At 35.3% G+C, this 15,889-nt stretch overlaps 1 protein-coding gene across 1 annotated transcript in view; it reads left to right on the forward strand.

Moving 5' to 3' along the window:
- KYNU (kynureninase) overlaps positions 1-15,889 on the forward strand; it is a 101,709-nt gene that overhangs the window by 47,997 nt on the left and 37,823 nt on the right. Inside the window, 2 exon segments of the mRNA XM_060106815.1 lie at positions 761-835; positions 3,607-3,753. Of these exon segments, the coding sequence (XP_059962798.1) occupies positions 761-835; positions 3,607-3,753 (222 nt within the window).

The raw sequence follows: 15,889 nt of genomic DNA on the forward strand, positions 1-15,889 counted from the left end.
ACTAAAAGAATTTCTTGTGGTTCAAGAAAAAAAATCATGCTACTTTTTCAGGAATCACAGTTGGTAAGAAATATGATTGTTCCAGACACAGACAGACACAGATTAAAGTATATTGCAGTTTTAGTGCTGTATTTCAGTTTTAGTGTTGGAGAAATTTGATTTCTGTCTTTTCTAAGTATTCTAGCCCACACCTTGTAATTTTAAGGCACTTAATTAATGCAAATTAATAACCATGATCTTACTAAAAAGGATCAAACCCCTATTTTGAAAAACTTCTAGGTTCCTAAAATTTCTTGTTCCCATTTATATCTTGGGCTCTCAATGAAGGGAACTTCTTGATGTCCTTTTCTTTTACTAGCTTACTCTTTTACTAGCTTACTTAGGACAAGCCACTTCTGTACTCTCTGTTGGAGCCTAGCAAATCCCCACTGCTCACTTTGGTTATTTTGTAAACTCTGTTTTGACTTGCATTAGATGATTTAATATCTTATTCTAAAAATCTATTGTACTCCTAAAGTCTAGATGACCCCTACATTTCCATCCATTTCTAATATTTTGTGTTTCAAAGAATGTTCAGACTGTTGCATGTAAATTATGTTAAGCAATTCTTCTCTGATATATTCTGTTTAGTCACTTTTAACCTTGACCTTGCACTTAATACAATAATATGCTTTTATTTGTATTTTATTATTTTTTCTGACTTATTTCAATGTACTTCTGTACACTGGACTTGATTTAATAAATCATCTTTCTTTTCCAGTATGCTATTGAGTCACAGCTTCAACTTCATGGACTTAACACTGAGAAAAGTATGCGGCTTATAAAGCCAAGAGAGGTATATGAGAAAGATAAATATTCATCATTCTTCTATTTAGTATTGATTTTTTTTCTTCATTTTCTTCAAAAGTTTATTATCTTCATTACTTTAATGGAAGTTTCAAGAAAGTATAAAAGGCCTATACTCTGTTACTGTTAGGTCATTTTGCTTAAAATAGAGAATTAACTCAGAAGTGTATTTTTTTTTAATTTTTCAAGGGCTATTACAAGCAAACTATTTTCCTATTAATACCACTGGAGTCTACCATATTCTTCAATAAGATGGGAGGAGATGACAAATTGCATACATCATTTTCAATTTTAAATGCCATTGCCTGTGGGTGCCATTGAAATCATGTTAAAAATTAGTGATACTTGTTGAAATTGAATGATGCCTATCTTTTATGCCCCTCTTAATCTAAGGATCAAATATTTTCCTCTGAGCTTGGCCTGGGGAATAGAAAGGGATGTGGTGTAGCAGAAAAAAACTAGGCTTAGAACCTCGCTATTACTCCCCAGGGAAATCCCAGACCCACCAACATACTGGGTATGTGACTTTCTGATAGTTACTTTATCTCTGAGATTCCTTTATATTTAAACAGACAACGAAGGAAATACCTAGTCAGGCTTGACCATGTGTTCAAGGTCTAAAATACTGTGCAGTTTACATTAATAAAGATATAAGGCTAAGTTGTGCAGGTTTTGACCTATAAACCCTGCATCTTGCGTAATTTTGGCACCAAGAGATCCACACAGAATAAATTTTAGGTTTCACATATGTACGATGCTCCCAGGCTGTTAAACCATTCTATATATAAATGTTTGAACATTTATTTCTTTCAACCCAGAACGAATTTGAGAAATTAAAGGTCTACTCTATTCACTTCTATTTGCCAACATGCAATAAATTAATGGAATAGAAAGTTCTCACAGCTTTGGAACAACATCTGTTTCATATGTTATACATAAATTGCTTATTTCCAGCAAAAATGAGCATAGCCACTAATATATCACAAGTTTTTACTTTAAAAGTGACAAGTGGGGACTTCCCTGGTGGCCCAGTGGTTTAGAATCTGCCTTCCAATGCAAGGGACACAGGTTTGCTCCCTGGTCAGGGAACTAGGATCCCACATGCTGCAGGGCAACTAAGCCCGCCTGCCGCCAACTAGAGAGAAGCCCGCGCTCCATAACGATAGATCCTTCACGCCACAACAAGGATCCTGTGTGCTGCAACCAGGAGCCAATGCAGCCAAATAAGTAAATAAAATGAAATAGGGAACAAACTTACAGTTACCAATGGGGAAAGGCGGGGGGACAGGGCGGAGGGGAGGGATAAATTAGGAGTTTGGGGTTAACACACACACTACTATATATAAGGTAGATAACCAACAAGACCTACTGTATAGCACAGGGAAATATACTCAATATTTAAAAAAATAATAAAAGTGACAAATGTTGTAGAGCTGTATGAGTTAATCATAATTTGGGGACCACTCTTTAGCATTACTGGATTAGAGCAAGTCAACATGAGAGAGAACCATATCTATCATTGAAATATATATTTCTTATTTGCTTAATACTGATTCTTTAAAGAAATAAAGCATTAGTAGATATAACACTTTCCTTACTTTTTTGAAATTATGGTGGACAAACTGTATTAGCTTCTTCTAAGGGAAAAAAGAGTTTGGGGTTATGATATCATTAATTTTACTCTGAATTTTTTCTTAGAATCACTGAAATCCTTCTCTTTATGTATAAAGTATGCATCACTTAATAATTCAAAGATTTCATTGTCAATCCTATTTTTATAGATTATCATTTTTTAAACAAGTCTTAGACTATTAGCAGAAATTAGAGCATTATTATATTTGTGATACATATTATATATGCCTAATGTGGGATACAGTAACTGGCAAATAGTAAGTTACCAAAAATTAAAAATAATTGAAGGAAAATTCATTAATGCCTTAATGAGTTTTCCCCACATATTAATGTAGTTAATGATGCTTTGACTTCATAATCATGTCAGATTTAGCACTGTAGAAAATTAATGAAGACTTCATAAATAGATGAGAATTATCAGGATACAAATAGACTATGTATATCTAAGTGAGTTATTTTCACTCAAGTTGTTTATAAGACCAAACCTAATTTCATTCACAATTTTCAGAAAGTCACTGATCACTAGTCTTAGGTGGGGAGTTGTGGGGGAAAAGTAACTTTGATAATATTGAGTTTTATTGATATTTTCTTCATTTTGGATCTTGATCTTTAGATTGGTATGGAGGAGATTTTACTCTTAAACTAATAGAAAATATTGGTTAAGTTACACTCAGATGAATGATGTATATGTGCCTTTTTTTTCTGGAAAAAATGATATTAGATTGATAAGTAAAATACTAATTTCCAAGAAATTTGCCTTGATATTTAATATTTTATGGACATCCTGTACTTTCTGGTATTTTATTTGATGGGAGTAAGAAGGAAACAATCTATAAGTATGTAAATAGTAAAGATTAAGTAAAAAACTGAAGAATAAAATCAAGCAGTAGGGTTTTGCAAAGATATTTTATAAACCCCTTTTTTACTATTTTATTATCATTTCTTAATAACAAAAAGATATTCAAATACATGCTCTTGCCCGATTTTTGAAGATTATTAATTTGAAAAAAAAATCTTTGATTTTTCTTACGGTAGGAAAGATCTCAAGGTGAATTTTAGATTGGGAAATGTAAAGGGACAAATTTGTTATTGTGGATATAATGTAACTTGTGCCTAACGTGACTTTAGGGGGAAGAAACACTGAGATTAGAGGATATCCTTGAAGTAATTGAGAATGAAGGTGACTCTATTGCAGTGATCCTGTTCAGTGGTCTGCATTTTTATACTGGCCAGCTCTTTAATATGCCTGCCATCACAAAAGCCGGACAAGCAAAGGTATGTACGTCATTTCCTCCTTTGCCCCTTGTCCAGAACATCACTCTATAGGAGTATTCAACTGCACTTCTAGTAAAATACCTTTGTTTGTGTCTGTGTAAAATTATTTAAAGAGTTTAAAAAAAGAGTAAGATATATATCATATATATGATATATGACATATATATGATATATGACATATATATATAATATATTAAATATATTTTAGAATATATATATATATTTTGCCTTAGGCATCTCTATTTAAACCTCTTTTTGTCACTTTTGTGGTCTTACCTCCTTATTAGCATCTGCTCTCCCTATGTCTACCTCTAATCAGCAGTATAGGTGAGCTTCCTATAAGTGATGTCATTGGTACAGAGCTGCTCAGTCAGCAGGAAGCAGACAATACTTAGGATAGTAACTATATACTAGGACTGTTAGAAGCTCAACTCTGGTGCTTTGTCATTACTATAACTCATTCTATATATAATCCATGCTCATTAACACTATTACCTGAAAAAGGGGAGATGGAGAATAAAAGTTTATCAGTAGATGGAGTTTTACCCAGTTTACTTTAGGAAGCCATTATACTGCCTATAACAAGCAATTTTCCCTCAATACTACTGAATAACACTTACATAGTTTACTATTGTGAAAGAGTAGCTCTTTATATATAAGTGCTTGTAAGAAAGTGTTTTTAGTATTTGTGTGCCTAAGAAAAAAAAAAGAAATCAGAGGAACAACATTAAACAGTTACAGTTTGTATTTAAAATCTTTAAATAACAGTTCTATTTGATTCAGCAATCAAATCATGTATTTAAGAAGGTGACAACTGAATTATACTCTGAACATTAATAAGTTATGGGATTAATATATGTGTGATATCTAGTTAATATACTCAGTTATTGAAGTTAATGAATGGAACTAATGAAAAGAAATTTAGCACCGTTATCAGCAGTCTCTGGGAATTTCCAACCAAGACTTCCAACTGGTTTGATGGATAACTGTGACAGTGGTGCATTACAAAAGATATAAAGATAATGTCTTCTTAATTTAGATATTAAATGTTAATCATCAAAATAAAGGGAGGCCAATAAAATATATTTTAAAATGTTATGCAAGTAATCAGAAGTCCCTGATTGCCTTAGTATACATGCATGTCTCATTAAACTTCATAGAAATGAGGCAGGATGGTAAAGAAGAAAGATCATGGGTTTTGGAATCACTCAGTCTGAAATTCATATCTTGACTAGGTCATTTAATTCTTACATGATCTCAAGCAAGCTAGTTACTTGACTTTTCTGAGTTTCTGTTTTCAAAACTGTTAATTTGGGATAACAGGACCCACTTCATAAATGCAGTGTTGATTATGAAGGGTATAAAATATCTCTTGGATTGTACACATTCTACTGTTAAATGGTGGTTCCCTCCCACCTTCCACTGTCCTCAACAAATATGAAGTTATAGAAAGTGGCTTAAATATGCATTTCCTTTCATTTCCCATTAAAAAGCAAAATAAACTTGTTTAGTAGATGTTATATGTAATTCTTTTTTTTTTTCTTTTTTTTTTTTTTTTTTGCGGTACGTGGGCCTCTCACTGTTGTGGCCTCTCCCGTTGCGGAGCACAGGCTCCGGACGCGCAGGCTCAGCGGCCATGGCTCACGGGCCTACCTGCTTGGCGGCATGTGGGATCTTCCCAGACCGGGGCACGAACCCGTGTCCCCTGCATCGGCAGGCGGACGGACTCTCAACCACTGCGCCACCAGGGAAGCCCTGTAATTCTTATTCTTAACTATTTTGCTTACTAAAACCATTCTCTCAGTATTTTGCAAGCTTTCTTTCACATAAAAAATATGGTAAGTGCCTACCAGGTAAAACTCTCATTGAGTTTTCAGTCAAAGAAAGGAAGGTAGGAATTAGCAGTTCCATATAAATGTAACTGCACAGGAGTGATGGATACTATGTGAGTGAAATGGCAATCTAGCAGACTTCAGTGTATCCATTATCAAAATTATTTTAACAGACATTTATACTCTGGCTAGACAATCCCCTCCATTCTCAATGGAGATTTAGAAAACTTCTTTATAACGTAGACTTATATAGCTCTCTTGGGTGGTCTATGAAGATGAAGCTGAAGAGAGAGACAAAGAGAAAATTAATGGTGTCAATCAAGAAAGAGTTGGGAAATTCAAGGGGAAAAAAAGTCATAAAAGAGCCACTGCTAGGAACGGCTAAGTGACATAAAAAGGATGAAAGTTTCCAGAAGTATGGTTGGAACCAAAAATGATGGATTAATAAAAGTCAACAAGAGTAGATTCTGAAGTAGAAACTTCTTATGAAAGGGAAGTGGGGATAGGAATTTTGAAAAACATGTTATTAAAGAAATACATGTATACCAAAAAAAGCAGAAATCATAAGTGTCTTGATGAATTATTCTGAATCCTTATAGCCATCACCCACATCAAGAAACTTCTAGAACATTTATAACACTCAGAATCCTCCTTCTCCCAAATACTGCCTATTACCTCCTCTCCTGACTTCTAACCATATATAAAATATATATATATATAAAATATATAAGCTTTGCTCATCTTTAAACTGTATATGAATGGATTAACATATATTCTTTTGTGTCTTGCTTATTTGCTATTATATTTGTGAGGTTCATCCATATTGTATGTAGCAGTTTTGCCTGTTTTTCTTTACACTTCACTATATTATTATAGTGTATGAAATAGATCACAATTTATTTTTTTCCATTCTAATCAGAATAGATATTTGAGTTTCATTTCCATTTGAGGGCCATTACAATAAATTCTACTGTGAACATTCTTATAAATTTCTTTGGGTATGCCTTCATACCCATTTCTGTTAAATATATACCTAGAATTAGAATCCTTGGAACATAAAGTATGTATATGTTAAATCCTAATCAACAATGCCAACTTTCCAAACGTTTGTATCAATTTGTCATATACTCCCACTAGCATGTATGAGTTTCTGTTGCTCTTCATTCTCACCAGTAGCAAATCTGATTAGTTTGTAATAATAATTCATTGTAGTTTTAATACGCACTTCTCTGACTATTGATGAGGTTGAGGACCTTTCAAATGTGTACTAGCTGTCTCAGAATCTTCTTTTATGAAATGCTTATTCAAGTGTCTTGCCCAGTTTTGTATTTGGCTATCTGTCTTTTTGTTGTAAGTGGTATAGAAATTGACTCTGATGGAAAGAGAAAATACAAGATTTCTAGTGATCATCTAAAAGGAAAAATAAATAAATTAATAAAAGAACAGTTGGTAGGATGGCTCTGACTCACATAATGAATTTAGGGAATGCTGAGACGTTTTTTAACTGAGGAGAAGCCCTGGGATGGTGGCAAGTGTGAGAGGCCAAGGAAAATTAAGCATAAGATCAGGCTAGAGGGCCATATTATAAGGGAAGGCCAGCATGTGAAAAGAGACATCAGTTTGAAGACACACTTTCATATTTTGTCTTAGAAGCCATCTACTTAATTTTATATTATTGGCCAACCTACCATCTTGGAGCTCTGCCTTACTTCTATATTTATATATTTTTCATATACTATTACTTATTTCTACTAATAATTTATTTTTGTCTACACTCACTGAATGTTCCACATTGTCCTTTGAATTACTATCCCTAAAGATTTTTAACCACTGCCACGACTCAGCTCTCACTGTCAAGTAAAAGCTACAGGCTACTCACACACTTGAAAATTGTTATTTATGAGCATCTGCCTATTACACCTTGAAGTCCTATATGCACCTTGAGATCAGTATGTTCCAGACTTGTCTCCCTCCAGAATATCCCTACTGTTTGTTTCATGCCACCATCCTTATAGACCTTTAGACTCAACTCTGACATTTTCCTGTTCTTTACCTTTTCAACCAATCACTTCTTAATTCTACCCTCAGGGTTAGTCTTTCCTTTAATATTCCTGAATCACTTATGAAGGTTTTCAGCTGCAAGAAACAAAATCCCGGAGAAAAATTAGCCAAAGGTTAGGGATTTACTTTTCTCACCACAGAAGACTTGAGGCAGGAGGCTGCTAGGGTGCACTCAGCAACTGAGTAGTGTTTGTGTGACATCTCCAGGGCTTTCTTAGATTTTCTTCAGTCTTTTCATGTCATGGTCACAAGGAGAGTTGTCCCAAATCCAGATAGCACAATTCTATTTACAGCAGAGAGAAAGACGAAGGGAGAAGTAGCAGTATAGCTTTATCTGTCCCTTTCATCCAAAGTGCAAAGTCTTTCCCAGAAAAACCTAGCAGTTTCCTGTTTATGCCTTCTGAAGTAGTAGTTTCAAAGAAGCATGACTAAAGGAGTTTTTAGCTTTTATGGCCCTATAGTAGAGAGAGGCTGAGAAGAGGGGTTGGGGTTAATTTACCGACAGTACTTCTTGCATTTCCCAATTACAACCCCATGGAGCATCACTGTTTCTAATCTGTTTCCCTCTTTCCTCTTCTAGCCCTCTTTAATTTTTTTCGTTTTTTTCTCCCTTCTTTCCTTCCTCCCTCCCTCCCTTCTTTTTTTCTTTCTTCTATTTTCTTTTTTGCCTCATTTCACAAAGCATTTGAAAAAATTCGTGGAAGATTGATTAGGCTCCATAATGAAATATAAAGAGAGCAAAATAAAGAGAAAATCTATATCATCTGGTGAAATGAATAGGCTCCCCACAAATTATAATTTCTCAAGTTGAATTATGATAAGAAATAGGTAATTAGAAATTACTGTCAATGGAAATTCTTGGTGTATAAGGTAGACTAAGTCTTGGTAACAATTAAATAGAGCCATAAATGCCTTCACTGTGATAGATTTTTTTTTTTGGTTGCTCATGCAGCAGTCAGGGATTAGCTTTCTCCAGTGCAATGATTCAGGTTACCAGTGGTTCAGGGTTGTAGCCTATGGCTTTCATACCCTAGAGCTTCTGTCACTATTCAGCCAAAGAAATGGGATAAACGGATTTAAAGGGGAATACTAACATCTTAAAAACATTAGCTTAACAATGAAAAAATTTATTTCCACTTATATTCCCTCGACTAACACATGGTCATTTTGGGGAAATTAAGTATATTTGTGTGCTTAAGAAGGACAGTTATTAGCCTTGCCACACCTGGAATTCAGGCATTTTTGGTTGCTGATGGAGTAGGATACTTATTCTGAAATGCAGTATAGCATTTGCATGAATGAAATGTTTAGATAGTAGAGACAGAGCCAGACCTGGCCTTGAACCCACATCTTTCCATTAGTTTCTAGCATAGTTTAAATGGCTTAATTCATTTACCAATATGACTTAATTTCTCCACTTAACAAATGGGGAAGGTAAAAGTGCCTACTTCATTGGTTTGTTCTACTGAAAAACAAGGAACTATTCCTAAAACACTTAGTACTTAGTGCATTGTAAGTAATCAGTAAACGTTATCAATATATTAAAAAATCACATTGGCATATCCAACCTACAAAAAAATAATGAACCTTAGAAAGTGAAATATTAAGAACTTTAAATGAAAGACTCTCATTAGACACTTCTACTCTAGATTATAAAAGAAAACAATAATCTAAGCAGCATGGTTAGGACTCAATAGACTGGACTGAAAACTTTAAAGTCTGGGTAATGGACTGATAAAAATTTTAATAATCTTATCCCTAAAAAAACTCAGTGCCAACTGCTTGCTTTCTACCTTCCCTCTCCAATGCCACATAAAATGGCCTACAGCACTCTGGAATTCATGGTGCCTGGCAGACAGTGGTGTCAAATAAATATTTTTTGAGTGAATGAATGATTGATTCCCTTATTTATCACATCTTTTATACTATCTTACTCTACCTTATATGGATGCTGGCATGTTAGTTTTCTTTTAGCCTACTGAAAATTGAAATGCAAATGACAGCCAAAAAGAAGACTGAATTTTGCAAACCTGTGCTTTGCTTTATTAGCTTCTACCTTGTTATGTGTCACTCTCTACTGGGTATGAGAACAAACATCTCTTAGACCTAACTATAAGTTGCCTAAATTATCCATAAATAATAAACACAATTACAGCCCACACAATTTAAAAACAAAATTAATTGGGGGCTTCCCTGGTGGCGCAGTGGTTGAGAGTCCGCCTGCCAATGCAGGGGGACACGGGTTCGTGCCCCGGTCCAGGAAGATCCCACATGCCGCCGAGCGGCTAGGCCTGTGAGCCATGGCCGCTGAGCCTGCGAGTCCGGAGCCTGTGCTCCACAACAGGAGAGGCCACAACAGTGAGAGGCCCGCGTACCACAAAAAACAAAAACAAAAACAAAAAAACACCACTTCAGCCTTTTATGATTGTGCATATACCTAAGTTATCAGTATCGTATTTTCCTCTGCTCTCCTTCATATACTAATAGTTAAACTAAACCAAATGTGTTGCATGTTTTCTGTCCAGATGTCATACTTTCAGTCTCTAGGCCTTTATTCTTAGCTTTCCCTCCTCCTAGAATTCCCACATATGAAGATTCTGTTCCTCCAGCTCAGCTCAACCACTATCTGCTTCACAGGTTATGATCTGTCCTAGAGATTTGCTTTAACCCTCTTTGTATATGCAAACATGGTACATTTAAATTTTTTTAATCACATGCCAATAATGACAGATCAAGAGATTTCATATAAAAACTCCTAGTTTCAAATTACAGGTTTGGCAACACTAGACCATCTTTCTTGTAGGATAACAAGTGACAAGCCTGAATCATAGCTCTGCCCATTAGATGGGACTTCAGTTCTTCAACACAACTCCCATGTCTACCTACTGACCTCAGCACTGAAGCAGAATGACAGCTGGTGTATATATTTCTGCTTACATTGCAGCATTCTTACCAAAAACGGTAAAGTGGAGTATTTCTTATAGGCCCAACTCATATATTTCTTGACTAACTCCTGTAGAAACATGAGGGGGTGACCCTTGACCTTCATCATAAAATTTTTCTTGCTCCTCTGTGTCAGGCTAAGTCTGTCTTCCTGCTGTATTTCCATAGCTTGATGGAAAATGTATTATTGGTCCTCTTTTGCAATATCTTGTAATTATTTCTATGCCTATCTTAACTATGAAATTTAGGAAGCTTTTGTCAGTAGTGTGTTCAATGACTGATTGAGGGTGGACCCTACAAACTGCACAGGCTTATACTAGTGCTTTACACATACATAGTCATTTATCATTAAATGCATACCTGTTTGGCCAGTGAATGGATAAATGTGTGTTATCAGCAAGAATGGATTAGGCTGACTTTATGGATCACACATTTCATAAAAGACATAACTGTGCTCCCATTTAATTAGAATCAGAAAATTCTGAAGAATTACTTATAATGGTCAATTGCTCTAAAAATTAAAATACTTGTAAAATTTGAGTTCTTTTTCAAACTCCATTTCTACTCTTTGACACACTTAGGGCGTGCAGACTACTCCATTAAGTTATTAAATATTAAATGAACTAAATTAAGCTTGAAAAATTACCTTGAGCTATTTTTCCCATCTTGAGTATCTGAAATAAATCAAACAAACTATATTTTGTGTGAGACCCTTGCCAGCTGGAGAAAGACTCCAGAAGAGAACAGTGTTACTTGATTTGTTTTATTTTTCTTCTTTGGTTTTGTACTTACTTCTGACCATAAACAGAGGAGACAATTGCTGTTTTTTCCTGGTAAAAGAAATAGCTGAAATTTACTCTTGAAAGCACACTCTATTAGATAGTAAGACATTTCTACCTGTAAATTACACAACACTTTAGGGTCTCAAGGGTGTTTTTTTGTTTGTTTGTTTGTTTTTTTGCTTTTCTTCTCTCTCAAATCCTTTACTCTTTCTCCCCATGTAGCTGTTAGCTCTTAGCTCTGTCTCAAACCTTCTTAACTGATACCTCCCTCCTTAAATTTCACTAGCAAAATGCTCCTAATGCTCCCCACTTTATACTTCTCATCTCTGGATTTGCCAGTCTCATCAATATTTACTTTTAAAAAGCCAGGCTAAAAGGATGAATCTAGTTTCTGCAATAGTGCTTTGTACAGATGTGAATAATACTAGGTGCTGCTGATGACCTACTGTGCTTCAGGCACTTGGCATGTAGTATTTACAATATTCTCAGCTACCCTAATAGGGAGCTCTTCCCATGGCTCAGTTGAGGAAACTGAGTCCAAGAGAAGTTAAGCACTTGCTCAAGCTGACTTAGCCAGCCAGTAAAGGTTGGACTTGGAGTCTGGCGCCGATACCATACCTCTCTTTCCACTACATTTTCTCCTTTTATATTTGTAAACTGATTGTGTAAGGGCAAAGAGGTCTCAACATTTGGAAAGTCAAAGAAAATATATATAGCCCCCTTTCTTGGTTATTTTTTTCCATGGGAGCCTGAAACCTTTGTCTTTATGGTTGATATAATTGTCTCTTCAGTTTAGAGAATATTGAAAACCACAATTTTTACTTTGCCCCTAGATGTCAAGTATAAGGAACAGAATTATTGCTGAATAAGATTCTATTCAGTGCCAGCATTCAGTAGTGGCCCAACTCGGAACCTCTAACCCACTCCTCCCAACCGCTCTCTTTAAGACATGCCCCAAGACACTGGTGGGTCTCCTTCTGATGGATCTCTTAGGTAGTTCTATTGGCAATAGCTTCCACCAATGATGGCCCCATTGTCATTCCTGTTAGCAGCTCTTCAGAGCCTTTAGATGTATTTGCAGGTGCCCTCCCTCTAATTAAGAGCTTACAAACTCCTATATGACTGGGAAGCTAATCTATATGACAATAGGGAGAATTTCAACAGGAAGTCCACTGAACCTTCTAATGGTAGCTGAGTTGCAGAGTATTCTCAAGAAATTTCATTGTTTCACAGGTATATTGGCCCCTCACTTAACATCAGTTTCCAGGATTTGAGAGGGGGAGAGAGAGAGACAGAGAGAGCGAGGGAGACAGAGAGAGAATAGATTAAGAAAAACCCCACTGTGTCTGACTTTAAAGAATCATATGGGACATAGAGACATATATATAGAAAACTGCTTTAGACTGCATTAATGCTCAACAAGGGTAAAAACAAATCCATGAAAATGTCTTAGAAAATCAATCCAGTCTAATACCACAAAAAAACAGAGTTATACATGCTCCAATTCATTTTACCTTATGATTGGGTCAAAACCACATATTGCAAATTGACTCAAGAAGAAGTCAGATAGTATGGGGAAAAATCCCCACTCAAGTTCAGAAGCTATCATTTTCCTCCAGGCATCTGTTCACAGAACTAGGGGACATAGCTATTAGGACATAGCTAGTATTCCAGACTCTGGTTGCCAGTGTTCCCCATGGGCTACCTGGCCTGCTGTGTAAGTTCCACAGCTAAAACACTTTTGGAATTTAAACGAAGGGTACCTTGAGTTATATATTAATTTCAAAAAACATACAGGTTCCATTTCCTGTGACATAAATAGATCCCAGAAAGGCCTCCAAAAATGCACTAGGTTGGCCATTTTCAGCACCTGAGTAGAGTTCTACCACCCCATTCAGGACTCCAAGGTTTCCATCCAAAGACAAGCTCCTTAGTTTTCCTGTGTCCATCATCTTCTTCCCAAATTTCTACCCCCTGTCACTTTACTTTTCCAACAGGACACTTCCTTCATATTTTCTTTTGGGTAACTATAAGTTACTATACTATACTATACCATACTTGAAAATATGGAAGTATGGCTTGATATAAGTGGGTAATAAAATCCTAATACTGTATTAGTCTAATTTGCACAGGTTGACAAATAAATGAATATTTCAGAATGGATTCCACTTTCACTTTTTAGCTTACCCTTGAATCCAAACCAGAGTTTTTAAGTCACCGAGTGAAAGCATTCATTCTGATTTCATTTTGATTTCAAGTTAAAGGTACTCATTTTTAATTTAATTAATTCCCTGATATCTATGCACAGCCTTTGTCATGAAAGACTCTTTCTTGATTCAAAACTCTCCCTTATTGGATATCTTATCTTTTTCCAAATTAAGCTCTGTGGAAACCAAGAAGTATAGTCATGGCTCCCCAAATCCCTAGCAATAGCCGACATGAGAGGCACAGAACAATGTTCACTTTATCAGGAGTTGTTGTCTCCGCTGTATACACATTTTGGCATAAATACCATCAATCAATAGCTCTAGGACAATGGGGGAGCTTTCTTACTCAAATTATCATGTAGGCTAAGGGTTATTTGTGATACCATCCTTCTCTGTACACTTGCATTTTAAAATAATATTTTGATAGAAGATACATTTGAAATTATCAGACCTTAACCTTGGAGTAATTCATATGCCTAGGGTAGAATCTTGTCTACCCTCCCAATTTTTCCTGTTTCTGTTCCTGTTTGCTGCTGAACTTAATATGAACATTTAGAATTATCAAGTCACTAGCTTCCTGGATGGAATACTGTGTGTATTTTTTTTTCTCCTGCAGTATATATGCTGATTACTTATGTTTCTCTGGTATCATATATTACCTAGAAGAGCCTCAGGACTAAAATAACTTCGAGTAGCATTCAGGTTCTGCCTTACAGAAAATTTTAAGTTTTGGTTCTAGTTGCCAAGCTACTTGATTTCTAAAATATTCCCTGCAGTTCCACTTGGAAGATTGTGTTTTGTCCCTTTTAACTTGTGAAAGTTTATTCTCATTTTGTATTGTTTTATGCTTTAATAGTGAGGAACAGTTACTCCAATCAAACTACTGGTATAAATAAGTGAAGGCTTAACATAGTACTTCAAAAAATAGTAGACAAAAAAAAAAAAAGTAGACAGCTGTATTAAATAATTTGGGGAAGGAAACTGTAATACAAATTACATATTGACTTTAAGTGCAGAGTAAACACAGTATAAGAAATAATGCATAGTTCCTGCTTATAACCAGAGTTGGATGAAAAGGAAAAAAAAAAAAAGTGAGAAGGATATTTGAAGGCCACAATAAATTTTAGGATGAAAGGAAAGACTTTCACAATAAAAATTCACTCTGAAATGATATACTATGTTTACAGAGATGGTAGAGGCCCCTGTTACAGAGATCTTTACTGGGTATTACTTTTTTTTTTTTGATTTAGCATCTGTGGATTCTTTTGAATCATAGCACTTGAATGAATTTTACAAATTTTAGTGCTTCAAGACTATGGCAAGAGACCCTACCACCTTTCATCTGCTTCTTCTTCATTTTCACCCTCCCCAGTACAATTCAACACCTCCCTAACTGTGAGCTTCCTTGGGAAATCCCAGGATCAAAGCTAACTAGCCAACCTGTTGTTAATCCACCATTTGTCCATATCATCTATGTAGAGTTGAACAACAACACACACATACACACACACTCCTATCATTTTTTAAAATTTTTGTTCACTGTCCTCAAATTTTCCCATCAGTTTTTCTATTTAAGGTAATATTGTTCAAATTTATAGCAATGTACTTCTTCAATTGTTTCCTGTGACTTTATATCAAAACAGGAGTGATGTTTAGAATACATAAAGATCTCTTTAGTATAGTGTGGAAACTGTAGTTCCCATAAACAGCCACGAGAGAAGTCACACTCCTATTACTAGTATCCAATTACTAGCCTTGAAGGGACTTGTAGGCCCCTGTAGTTTACCCACCATGATGCTAATGCCACTGCCAAGGGTATCCACTGAAGTCTGGACATGCACCCAACTGGTATGTATGAATGACCACAGGCTGTGTGACAGGCATCTCTTGCAGGTACCTCCTAAGTAACCTGGGTGCTTACTCAAGTGGCTCAAAGACAAAGGTTACTTACCTATACTTACCTATCTTAAGTATTTTATTATTTTAACAATTATTTGAACATATAAATGCATACAAGCTGACTTTCATTTCTGTGTATAGCTACAAATATATAATTATCCCTTTTCCCACCAAATTTGCTACTTATTGATGGTCTTCATCATTTATAGGATTTTTTTTGTTGTTGTTGAAGAAAGAACAAACTAATAATATCTGTCCAAAGCCAACCTGTTATAGAATAAATCAATAAAGTTATCAGGACTTTAATGCTACAAGGGATAAAATTAAACTGTACTATTCCATATTTCATTTTAATTAATAAACAAATAATAAACTAAATTTGAGAGACAGTGATCTAGCTCTTTACCTGGAA

The sequence above is a fragment of the Mesoplodon densirostris genome, chromosome 8, assembly GCF_025265405.1.
Source record: "Mesoplodon densirostris isolate mMesDen1 chromosome 8, mMesDen1 primary haplotype, whole genome shotgun sequence".
NCBI classification, from domain to species: domain Eukaryota; kingdom Metazoa; phylum Chordata; class Mammalia; order Artiodactyla; family Ziphiidae; genus Mesoplodon; species Mesoplodon densirostris.